Source organism: Ranitomeya variabilis, chromosome 7, assembly GCF_051348905.1.
Source record: "Ranitomeya variabilis isolate aRanVar5 chromosome 7, aRanVar5.hap1, whole genome shotgun sequence".
Classification (NCBI taxonomy): Eukaryota; Metazoa; Chordata; class Amphibia; order Anura; family Dendrobatidae; genus Ranitomeya; species Ranitomeya variabilis.
In genome coordinates this window covers 17,858,416-17,871,678 of record NC_135238.1, presented here as the reverse complement: position 1 = coordinate 17,871,678, position 13,263 = coordinate 17,858,416, and the positions used below count along the sequence as shown (strand labels likewise).

The 13,263-nt window shown below is 43.7% G+C and overlaps 1 protein-coding gene across 10 annotated transcripts in view; it reads right to left on the bottom strand.

Annotated features, from left to right (window-relative positions):
* MPRIP (myosin phosphatase Rho interacting protein) overlaps window positions 1–13,263 on the bottom strand; it is an 86,476-nt gene that overhangs the window by 31,747 nt on the left and 41,466 nt on the right. For 6 of the 10 annotated variants that reach the window (XM_077274294.1, XM_077274299.1, XM_077274295.1 and 3 more), the window contains exons 5-8: window positions 11,304–11,388; window positions 10,240–10,435; window positions 9,698–10,127; window positions 109–244 (exon numbers count right to left, since the gene is read on the bottom strand). In XM_077274294.1, the coding sequence (XP_077130409.1) occupies window positions 109–244; window positions 9,698–10,127; window positions 10,240–10,435; window positions 11,304–11,388 (847 nt within the window). The remainder of the gene's footprint in view (window positions 1–108; window positions 245–9,697; window positions 10,128–10,239; window positions 10,436–11,303; window positions 11,389–13,263) is intronic. The other 4 variants (XM_077274298.1, XM_077274301.1, XM_077274304.1 and 1 more) reach the window with 1 other exon arrangement.

Genomic DNA, 13,263 nt, shown 5'->3' with positions numbered 1-13,263 from the left:
CGGTAATGGATCATTCTGTGCATCGGCTCTCATCTGATTACACAGGTCGATATACTGCAGAGAACAAGCATTTACATCAAAGCCGATGATCATTTGAAGGTTTCCCACCCTTTTCCTTGGAAAGGTGCGTTTCTCACTGCGGCCCTGCCGGGCCTCGCTGCTGGGGACGGCGGAACAGCTGGTCTCCATGTGTTCTGCCTTCTCAATGTCCAAAGCTTCAAACTTCTCAATGACCAGAGATCGCCTGAGAGAAACAAGAAAGAGGGCGGAGGGGGGAAAACGGGAGATTCTAAAAAAATATATAATATAAGCAAAAAATATGAAAATATATAAACTGATAACTACTTGGTTAAAGGGAACAAGTTAAACGTAAGCAACGCCAACCTCATCGGCTGAGCTATATCTGACAGATCCCAGACCACCCTGCGTGCCATCATCTGGACTGGGCGGCCAGGAAGTCTGGATGTAGACGGGTAATGAAGGAGCAAACATGGAGTCCGCACCTGGATCAAGTGCTGCTTTTCCAGTGCCCTGGTCTACACCAGCAGTCGTTTTATGACGGAGGACCATTCATCTTCCATCATGTACAGAATTGCTTTTGGATGGGCAAATGTTAACTATTCATAGCTGGTCGTTGCTTGCATTTATGAAACAACTGTATTAGTAATTATCCTCCACCTCTTTCTATAAAGGACTTGTTTTATGAATATTCAAATCAACAATGGCTTTATACATGGATATACAGAGATCCGTACAACAGATGGTGTTGCTTAAGAGTCTGTCACCTTCGCACAAAGGATGCAACCATCGTGTCAGCTTCCTTCATTTTAAGTTTTCCTTTTTCAATCAAGTTGCCAACATTTTTCCGTCTCCTCAGCCACTACATCTGTCACTGGAAAAGCTGGATGAGAACCAATTTTGCGATAACGACGGTCACCCATAAAGCTTAACAAAACTGACAGACACGCAGAAGGTGACGCAGCTTTTTCAGAAACAGATATAACCGAGAAATGGATAAATAGAATTATTAATAACTTGATGAAAGAGGCAAGGCCTCACACTGTATTAGTATTAAGCAATTGGTGCATTTTTTTTTTTATATATATTTCTACCTCCACCCACAAAATAGCCGCCTCCACCAAGTGTATAGATTGCATGTGACAAGCGGCAATGCTCATATACATCTCCATACAAAACTTTAGAGAAGGAAAAAAAAGACAGAAGTGCTCCAACTTCCCACAATGTGATCTGAGGTCAGGGGGACAACATGTGATTTTCATTAAGGATTTAGGGGGAAAAAAAATTCAAGAAGGAGGTGAAAATGTCCTAAGGTTCCTTTCTGCTTAATTAGCCCCCAAAATTGAATAATAATGTTAAGATGTGTGTGACTTGAGTTGTTCGGTGCTAAGTCTTTAGGTGAACATGACTAGGCCATGCTGTGATCAGCAGCCCCTCACACTCCTGGAAAAGAAGGTTACTGGCCCCCTGTTAACGAGATCACAAGGTTCCTTTAATAAACGTCTGCTTGTTCCCTGCAAACGTTTTGATCTTGCACAGTTCTAAGCTGTTAAATCCCCCGTCTCCTCCAGGACTCTGGAGCCTCTTGTTAAACAATTGGTGAATTCCCTGCGGGATAGTGCCAGGTCTTACAAAACGCAGATCAGGCTGTCGCACAACTTGGGCATGGATCGACGTCATGGAGAGAGCTACATTTTTATTTAATGGGATTCCGAGTAATGAAGCTGGATCACCTGCACGGCATATGCCCCATTAAATGTAAATCGGCAGTCCCTCTCCTGTAACTATTTCCTGAAATTTATAGTAAAACTCTGGATACCTTTTCCCCCTGACAGTGGCCTAGATCCTCATGAAAAAGCAACAAATTGGGAATGCCGAAATCCAGCATTAGTCACAGAGTCCTGCAAGAAGCCGGGGACATTCACCTAACTTGTAGGGACAAACCGATGAGCACCGTCCTTTTTAGCGGCTGAACTGACCCAGCCTTAAAGCTTCGTTATTCCTTGTGAGAGATATATAGATCACTTTTGTCTTTTCCTTCTGATTTCATTTGAACAAACTTGACAAAACATAAGTAACCATAACGCCGACTAGTTCATGAATAGTTACACGTTCCATAACTCACTGCACACCAGATGTGATTATTCACATAACACAAGATTATAAAAGGGATAAAAACGATGTCATCACTACATTACGAGATGAGCAGATCTATTCTCAGGACCCCGGTCTAGCGGCCATGTCCGTATTCTACGGCCGCCGAGGGAGGCCCTGAGAACATGCTGTCATTACTGGCTCCTTGTGATTAGCCGGCCTGGCACAACGTCATTGTCACTACCAGGGCTGTAGTCGGAGTCAAGTTTGATTCGGAGCCATTTTGGTGGAGTCGGAGTCTGTGTCATGGAAATTGAGGAGTTGGAGTCAGAGGTTTGGCTTACCGACTCCACAGCCCTGGTCACTACATGACATACATATCGGGCCAGGCCGGCTAATCAAAAGAAAAACTGGAGATTGCGACAGGTAGGAGGCCATTTGTAAGGCTTCTGATCTGCCTCCTTAACCAGGGTCTTGTCATTTTAGTCACTCTACTACTACCGTAAATGACCAATTTCGGAATGTCAACAGAATAATTAATTACAACTATATAACTGCTTGGACTAACATGATGGGGAAAACTCACTATGGTGGCCAAAATGCATTAGATAAAAGTTGCCCAAAGCCAATTTTTGTCTGGATGGGTCAATTACTTAAGCTCGAACTCAGACGGCCAGACTTTCACTCATGGTGACTACCTCATTTTTATTTTTGGAGGAGAGGGGTTAAACCCTGCCCGATTTGTAAGGCTAGGAATTCTAAATCTCCCTTGATCGATCTTGTTGGGGGGAAAGAAGAATTGGGTTGGCTTGTTGAATTTTAACGCCAGATCCTTCAGTTCTTCTATGTTATAAGCGGTCGAGAGAGGTAGCCGTTGGACAACTGCCGTCTGAACGACCATTTCGCCACGATGTAAGGGTACCATAATGTCTCAGTATTGCAGACGCAGCAATGTGAAAACAATGCATCTATCCAATGTTACTCTCCGGCCTAATTTGCAGATCATGCTTAGCGAGCACTGCATTTTCATGGTACTCTGACATTGAGAATTACACAGGCATTATTCTAATTAATGGCATCCATATCAGATCGACCGAGGTAACAATATTATAAATATTTTTATATATAAAATCCCACCAAACCGCTCAAAAAACAAAGCTATTCTGCTCCTCTCTTCCATTTTGTTCTGCATCTCTCCATTGCAGAGATATTCACATTTATTGTTTTTGGAGTGTAGCATGTGAGATCTTTGTTGGTAGTGCAACTGGGCATTTCTTCAGAGTTTTTTTGTGGAAGTGGGTGGTGTAATTTCATCCTCCTGTACTCTGGGAATCACAGCTTGGAAGCTCGTCTAGCAGGCTCAGATGCTGCAATGATTTGCTGCGTCTGGCAGGACAGATGAAAGAACATGACACCTCCCAAAAAAAACATGAAAAAATGCTCCGTTGCACTACAAGCAGAGATCTCACATACTGTGCTCCAAAAGCACCAAATGTTAATATCTTTGCAATGGCGCTATGCAGAGCAAAAAAAAACAAAAAACGGGGAGAATCAGGGGAGCTCAGGAATTTTTAGAAAGCATTCATCTCAATTTTTGGAGAAAGTGACCGCTCCTCTTTAAATGCATGCATTTGGGTTTAAAAATCATTTTTCCAATTTCAGTAAAATATTGCACAGTTAAGCTTTTACAAACAGTTTCCCAGCACATTAAATATTGATGTGGTTTGTGGTAACAAGTCAGCTGAAGAGTTCAGGAGAAAAGATAAAAGACAATCTCTCCCATTGGAGCTCACTGACAGATTCTCAATTGACCCATTCTGTAGCCAGAAACAAACTGTGCAACAGAAAGATTACTGAAGGTAAACTGTGCAAAAATGGTAATGAAGCCCAATTACAAAACTAATTCCAAGCCAAAAATACATGCATTTAAGTAAGAAAAAACTTGTTTCCTATGACGGACAGCCCCTTCAGATGGCCACGACAAGCCCAAGATGACGTTGCTGGTTACACTGAGTTATGGAACATGCTGTGTTTGCACCAACATGCATTAAACAGAAGCCTTTTTTATTACCCCCAACATAATTCTCAATGGCAACGTAATAACAAAGGCACTTTATTTTTTTTTTTGGCTTTTTGTTTCCAGTAACTTAGCACCGGCCTTCCCAGGCAGCCAAAGAAGTTGGAAAAAAAAAATCAGAGTGAGTCAGTAGAGGAGACAGCAGGGGTGGGGAGGAAAAATCAGACTGGTTTGTTTTTCCTAGGAGACAGAAAGTAGTCACATCTCTTGTCTCATAAATTCGGACACTAAGACGAGATGGCAGCGAAGCGGGCTCAGAAAAGATGGCCATCTCACACAGCAGCACAGCAGGAGGAGGAGGTGGAGAGCAATAAGACCTGGAAATAGAACAAGGCTAGAAAGTGAGTGACTGAACTAATACAAAGAAGGCCAAAAATCAGTTATCAATTATCAGAGCAATCAACATTATTAAAATGACAAAATGCATAATCATGATCAATCAAAACACATCTAAAGGTGTTATTGGCAGAGATTCTCATTAGTCTGGACATGGGATGCGCTCATTACACACAGACATGTGCACAGACAGGTAGCAAGTGTTCATCACCTGCCTTGCTGAAAAATCCAAGTTCAGGGGTTATTAAAGTAGAATTACAGTTTACATACAGAAATAAGCTACATAAGAAGTTGAGTCACTGTGTACATATATTACTGATCCTGAGTTACATCCTGTATTATACCCCAGAGCTGTACTCACTATTCTGCTGGTGCAGTCACTGTGTACATACATTACATTACTGATCCTGAGTTACCTCCTGTATTATACCCCAGAGCTGCACTCACTATTCTGCTGGTGCAGTCACTGTGTACATACATTACATTACTGATCCTGAGTTACACCCTGTATTATACCCCAGAGCTGCACTCACTATTCTGCTGGTGCAGTCACTGTGTACATACATTACATTACTGATCCTGAGTTACATCCTGTATTATACTCCAGAGCTGCACTCACTATTCTGCTGGTACAGTCACTGTGTACATACATTACATTACTGATCCTGAGTTACATCCTGTATTATACCCCAGAGCTGCACTCACTATTCTGCTGGTGCAGTCACTGTGTACATTACATTACTGATCCTGAGTTACATCCTGTATTATACTCCAGAGCTGCACTCACTATTCTGCTGGTACAGTCACTGTGTACATACATTACATTACTGATCCTGAGTTACATCCTGTATTATACTCCAGAGCTGCACTCACTATTCTGCTGGTGCAGTCACTGTGTACATACATTACTGACCCTGAGTTACATCCTGTATTATACCCCAGAGCTGCACTCACTATTCTGCTGGTGCAGTCACTGTGTACATACATTACATTACTGATCCTGAGTTACATCCTGTATTATACTCCAGAGCTGCACTCACTATTCTGCTGGTACAGTCACTGTGTACATACCGTACATTACTTATCCTGTACTGATTCAGAGCTGCACTCACTATTCTGCTGGTGCAGTCACTGTGTACATACATTACTGATCCTGAGTTACATCCTGTATTATACCCCAGAGCTGCACTCACTATTCTGCTGGTGCAGTCACTGTGTACATACATTACTGATCCTGAGTTACCTCCTGTATTATACTCCAGAGCTGCACTCACTATTCTGCTGGTGCAGTCACTGTGTACATACATTACATTACTGATCCTGAATTACATCCTGTATTATACCCCAGAGCTGCACTCACTATTCTGCTGGTGCAGTCACTGTGTACATAGATTACATTACTGATCCTGAGTTACCTCCTGTATTATACCCCAGAGCTGCACTCACTGTGTACATACCGTACATTACTTATCCTGTACTGATTCTGAGCCATACTCCAGAGCTTCAATTATAAGTCTGCTTCCCTCACAGCTGAAATCTGTAAGAATTTGGTACTTGCTCAGCACAGAGCTTGTAGCGATCTGTTCCCCTGTAGATCAGATGTTCAGATAAAGCTCTTATGATATATTTTGACACATTCCCCTATCTCAGGATAAGCACAGAATAAGTGTGCACAGTATTTAAAAGATGATTCAACTTTTTATGTAGAATAAAACTATATAAAATGGCGATTAACAGTGGACCCAGGATTGAAGTGCACAGCCTCCAGCAGCCATCTTGGAATCTGAACCGTCCATTCGTGAACACAATTTAACATTTTCTGTTACGTTTGGAAAATAAGAACTGAAATTATTTAATAGCATAAAGCGGTCCCCCCAGAACGTGCATTGGACCCCGGTAGAAGGGTCAGCAGACAAGATGGCAGCCAGCGCTGGACGACACTGAAGCACAAGAAGAATCAAAGCCTTTTCAGTGCGAGAACTCCATCCATGGATATATTTCTGCCCTCGATGCTGAGAGCTTTTGGACCAGTGCACATTCCTGGCCAAGGCTGCGAGACTGAACAGCTTTTTATCTTTATGTCCTGGCACCGAAAAGGCTTTAAAAGTGTAATAAGCAGAAGAAAGGAAGCGATGCAAAAATACAAAGAAAGGGGGGTCCCAAATCTAGGCATGTAGTGGCTTTCGGTGGCCCATTATGGCGTTGTACCTCTGCAGAGACACAGGAAGCATAGCCGTGACCTACAACACGATTTCCCAGCCACAGCATTATCAGATAATCGGCGACCTTGCTGCGACAGCCTGCGGCCCAGCGGCTCCCCCCTCATTTGGCACACATCATCTGGTGCTGAAGGACAATACGTGTCCTAAATAGCTCTGCTTGGGTACACAGCGTCCGTCGGTGTCAGGAGGGACTTGGACGAGCAATATCCAGCTTTTCCCCATGGGAGACTGACAGCCCACCGAAGAGCATCATCAGTGTGAAGTAGTGCGCATGCAGACAGGAGTTCAGCGGCTTCAGCGCTCTTTGCTCACTGCTCGATTCCCTTCAGAGCTAATATTTACCTATACTGAACCCAGTGTAGAAATGTCTGCTCAGAGAGTAAAGCAGAAGCCTTCCTGGGAAACATTAGCTCACGCTACAAAACGCTGCATTCTTCTGGACGGCTGCGAGGACAAGTCAAGACCTGCAGACCCTCAACACCTGGAAAGCCAACCATGCATTGTGACAGCAGCGCAGAGTTAGTAGAGCTGTGGAGGGAGCAGGACTGAACTTGGGGAGGGTTATTTCGGCGAGGTTGGAGGAGTTAGTGGGTTAGTAGTAATTGCAGAATGTGCTTACGGATGGATGCAATCGCAGATAGATACCGGACTCATCAGCAAGTCAGGTGCTTGTGTACAGACATCATGTTCAGCAACCGTGGCTCTACGGCAGTTGTGAAATTACAACACGCTGGGAGTTGTAGTTTTACAACCATTAGAAATGAACTCGTTGCAAAATAGAGACATACATTACTTACATTCTATTATGTTTTTGCATATGCAAGTAATGGACAAAAACATTACAAGCCAGAACCAACCCTGATCTGGCCGATTTCCATCCAGTTACCAGTCTTCGGGAATAATGAGGCTGTTGCAATCATGCATTCCAAATTAGCTTTCTGCTACCACAGAGCCTACAAGGGGCTGGCAGTGCCCGATCTATGGATTCATGCACTGGGCCAGATGATGGGTGTATTAAATCTCTGCAAGAGGCCTGTGGGTGCACTGTGTGAAAACGCTCCTATGTCCTCTCCACAACCCATACCGCCCCCAAACAGGCCTTTTAATAATCCAACGTTTGCCTGTCTATTAGGTGCTGTCGGTTTGGAAAAGTACCCAGGTCTATAACATTTTCCCCCCGACGGGAGAGCAGGAGGTCCACACGCCTGGTGTGAGGCCGATAGACTGCTCTAAGCTCCTCCGTCATATCATTCAAGGTCACACCCAAAGGTAAAATAGATATAAAAGCTTATACTATACTGCCAACATTGTCAAAAGTGTGTCACTCTGAAAGAGAACCTGTGATGCTGAAAACAAATCTGATCTGCAGGTAGATGTTACAGAGCAGCAAAAGATGATCAGATTCTTAGATGTCACCTCTCTTGCTGTCCAGAATCCCAGAGTGTCTATCAGCCATATCCTCCTTCTTCTCCTCTCGCTTCCTCAAGCTCAATGTGGACAAATCTGAACTAATTATCTTTCCTCCATCTCGCATATCTTCCCTACCTGATCTATCTATCAAAATAAATGAAATCACACTTTCCCCTGTCCCCAAAATCCGCTGCCTCGGAGTAACCCTTGACTCTGCCCTGTCCTTCAAACCACACATCCAAGCTCTCGCCACCACCTGTCGCCTCCAGCTCAAAAATATTTCCAGAATCCGTCCTTTCCTCAACCCACACTCTACCAAAATGCTTGTGCATGCCCTACTCATTTCCCGCCTCGACTACTGCAACATCCTCCTCTGTGGCCTACCTTCTAACTCTCGCACCCCTCCAGTCCATCCTTAACTCTGCTGCCCGACTAATTAATCTCTCTCCTCGCTACACTCCTGCTTCCCCTCTTTGCAAATCCCTTCACTGGCTCCCAATTTCCCAGCGTATCCAGTTTAAACTACTAACACTGACCTACAAAGCCATCCATAATCTTTCTCCTCCGTATATTTCCACACTAATCTCTCAATATCTTTCCTCACGTAATCTCCGGTCCTCCCAAAACCTCCTCCTCTCCTCCACGCTTATTCGCTCCTCACCCAATCACCTCCAAGGCTTCTCCCGAATATCACCCATCCTCTGGAATTCTGTGCCCCAACACATCCGGTTATCCACTACTTTTGGATCCTTCAAAAGAAACCTAAAAACCCATCTCTTCAAAGAAGCTTACAACCTGTAAAGACCACACGGCCATCTCAACACCATTGGAGCTACCGCACCCCTCTACCTACTGTCTTCTTCCCCATAATCCTGTAGAATGTAAGCCGGCAAGGGCAGGGTCCTCGCCCCTCTGTATCAGTCTGTCATTGTTAGTTTTGTTTACCGTAAGTGATATTGGTATTTTGATGTTACCCCTTCTCATGTACAGCACCATGGAATTAATGGTGCTATATAAATAAATAATAATAGATATTTTGGGGTAAAAATTTGCATTTTATTCATTTAAATCCCTGCAAGAGTCCATGGGGCGGCTCTCACCAGCGATATCATTTACTGTATGGCCGAGCTTGTCAATATAGCTATCAATAATAGAGCAAGGCCGCCCACTGGACTCTAAAGCACAGAACACGCCGGGAGTTAAATGCATAAAATACAGGCTGTATTGAATCTTTTCCTATAAACCTTCACACATCAGCTGGTCTGCTTCTTATCTATACCACACTGCTCATCGATCGGACTGGATGTGCAACGTGACGGGTTCCATCTAAGATATATTGGGGGATGTTGGCAGCTAAATATGGAAACCCCTTTATGCAACAAGTAACACTTGTAAAAAAAAAAATACACAAAAATCAAAAGCAATCTAATAAACCCTAGACATACCCATCCAATTGCTAGTATAGTGACCCCACCAAACTCCTACTATATTTTAGCCTAAAAATATCAACACGAGATGAAGGATAACATGGAACTCTCACCTTCTCTGCTGGCCAAATATCCGCGCCACTTCCTCCCTTCCTGGGCTCCGCGCCCTGGTTTTCTGTTCCAGTCGCTTCTTCTCTACCTGGAAAACCTCTCTGTGAGTGATCCTGCGGGCCCGGGGTACATCAGCCAGGATGACGTACTCCCGATTGGCAACATGAAGAAGGGCAGCTGTCGTTCCGTTACTGACAGGAGGCTCCCGAGGCTGGCAGTGGCTGTTACCTGGGAGGAAAAAGGGATCTTGCTCCTGGTTGAATGCACTGTGGACACTATACCTGCTGGGCGCATCGGGTGTGGAAGGCGAAGGTGGGCTCTGCGGCTGTTCTTCAGATTTCAAGTCTTTCGTCTTCTCTAATGAGAAATAGCCGCTTTCCACTCGAGTCTTCCGCCCGCCATCAATGCGATCTCCATTCATCAAGCTTCCGTCTAATGTAAGGGCGGCAGAAGCAAGGACATAAGGAGGATCACACTTATTAGTACCCCACATCTGTCAATGATAAGAGACCTCAAACGTCCCTCGTGTATACAAGATACTGACCGACTTTAATATCGGGCGCCGGCTCATTTGGGGACGAGGGCATGTGGACTGGACTCTGGATGGGACTGTTGCCAACGCTTTCATGCCCATCTCTGCCCTTTGCTTCCTCTTGCCAGAGAGTGGATTTGGTGGCTGGAACCTTTTCTGCACTGGGTATCCCTGAGCTGGTCGCTGCCATTTTGGCAGGTCCTGGTTCCTAAGATATAAGGGAATATAGTTGATAAATAGAGAGGATCGTACTCAAATTATTATTTTTCCACCCATCTGATGACAATGCTTGCATCATGGATGAGAAGTGCCACAATGTAAAAAAGAAAGGGCTCTGGCGGCTAAGTGGTTGACTGAAGGAAAGCAAATATTTGGTTCAAAGACCCCCATTGGGACATTATTCCAAACACTGGCGGACCGAAGAGGACCCAGGGTGTCTGTACATTTCAAGACAACCTCAGATGGAAAGAGCTGACTGCAGAGGGTGCAGCGTACTATGGGGACACCATCTAAGACAAGTGGGTTCATAAAACCAAACACCAGTTAACATTTTGCACTGACCCATTCATAAATTGCTCAGACCACATATGTTATAATAGGAAACTGCAAACCATCACATGCACCACGCTGGCATCTGCACATCACTGGCACCAACCCCTTGGGACAAGTTACTGAACTGGCGCTCCAGCTGTGGCTCCCACGCAGCAAAAGGCGGTCAGTTAGGGTGAGTCAGAGAAGCAGCTCACCATTACTATGTATAGTAAGAGCCACTCTCAGGGCGCAGGACCCTCAATGACTTCACTGTGCGATGAGTCAATTCCTTTGCAGTTGCCCCACTCTCCCACCCACATTATCAGAGAAGAGATGAGACCAGAGCTCTTGTAAAGAACATTTCGCTCCCCCAGTTACTTAATACAGCAGATCCCAGTAACAGATAAAATCGCAGAACAGGTTAATGATTTCATAGCTATCCCAACTTGGAGAAACAGCACAGTGTTCTGCAACTGGCTGCTGTCACTCACAGGCTGCCGAACAACCACGGAGAGAAAATCACAAGGAGCTGCATGTTGGCTTACCTGTGGAGTGGGGGGCTCAACTTTCCTTTTCTTCTTCTGATTCTGCTTGTTAGTCTTGGGATACACGATCAGCATTTCAAGCCACCTGAACAAAGATCATAGTAAGAACTCACAATAAAACGGCAACTTACATACTCGGCATTAAAGCGACAGCAATCCAACGTACTATTGTTTTACTAGATGAACTTGAATTTAACTCTTATAATACAGCCCCTATGTACAAGAATATAACTACTATAATACTGTCCCTATATACAAGAATATAACTACTATAATACTGCCCCTATGTACAAGAATATAACTACTATAATACTGTCCCTATATACAAGAATATAACTACTATAATACTGCCCCTATGTACAAGAATATAACTACTATAATACTGTCCCTATATACAAGAATATAACTACTATAATACTGCCCCTATGTACAAGAATATAACTACTATAATACTGCTCCTATGTACAAGAATATAACTACTATAATACTGCCCCTATGTACAAGAATATAACTACTATAATACTGCTCCTATGTACAAGAATATAACTACTATAATACTGCCCCTATGTACAAGAATATAACTACTATATTACTGCTCCTATGTACAAGAATATAACTACTATAATACTGCCCCTATGTACAAGAATATAACTACTATAATACTGCCCCCTATGTACAAGAATATAACTACTATAATACTGCCCCTATGTACAAGAATATAACTACTATAATACTGCTCCTATGTACAAGAATATAACTACTATAATACTGCCCCTATCTATAGAATATAACTACTATAATACTGCTCCCTATATACAAGAATATAACTACTATAATACTGCTCCTATGTACAAGAATATAACTACTATAATACTGCCCCTATCTATAGAATATAACTACTATAATACCGCTCCTTTATGCAAGCACTGCTATAATACTGAACTATACACAGTGATATATAGACACCAGCTAAGTAGTTATCTACTAACCATCAGCATTCATCTTGCTGAATAATGTCACCAGTGATGGCTTCACAGTAATGTACCCGATGCTCCAAATCACTTAGTAGAGAGTTAATGGATTACAGGAAATACTCTCTGGTATTATGCGACTGCATCACCGGTACTTTAATAACCCTACATAGAAAGCAGAGAGCTGCCCCAGGTGTGTACGATGGACTCCTACAGTATTAGAAAACTCTAAGTGGTTTCATAACACACCAATATTATTCTGTAATGTGGGCCAGTTTCTCTCTCCGCTTGGTTGTTAGTGAACAGGACAGAGCAGGGAAAGAAAAAAATCTGTCATTTATGCAGCAGTGTAGAGTAAACCTAGAGATCTTCATCTGTGTAACCTTGCTAAACTATAAAGTGTCATTGGTGAATTTACCCATTACAGCCATATAATAACCTGGCCCTTACATCGCTAAACACAAATTATCATTAACAGGGGAGGCCGGCCAGGGCCGAGAAAAAGGGGAGGCCGGCCAGGGCCGAGAAAAAGGGGAGGCCGGCCATATAGTGATGTGGGAGTAAAAGAAGAGGACGGTGAGAACAAATAAAGAAGTGCAAGAGGAAAGAAGAGCGGTGAAGCTGAGCGCGCTCATTGATTTTACAGGAGCGGGAAAAGGAGAGCGTTAAGAGAATTTACAAGGGAACATCCAGCCGTGGAGAGGAGATCCGCAGGATTTATACAACGTGAGGTGAAGCATTTCAAACACACAGAGCCGAGGAATGAAACTAAAGGGGGCAGAGAGGGAGGTGCAGAGCGGGTTTAGAAAAGGAAAATGCGTCCTGGGAAAGCAGACACTGGAAGAGGAAAGAAAGATTAAAAAGACGGACTGTGTCCAAGGGAGGCAGCACACCGATATATGGAGGGATGAGCATGGCGGTAGATGGATGCCCTGCTGTAGTAACAGGCGTGAGCACAGACAGACGCGACACCAGAGGAACAGAACACT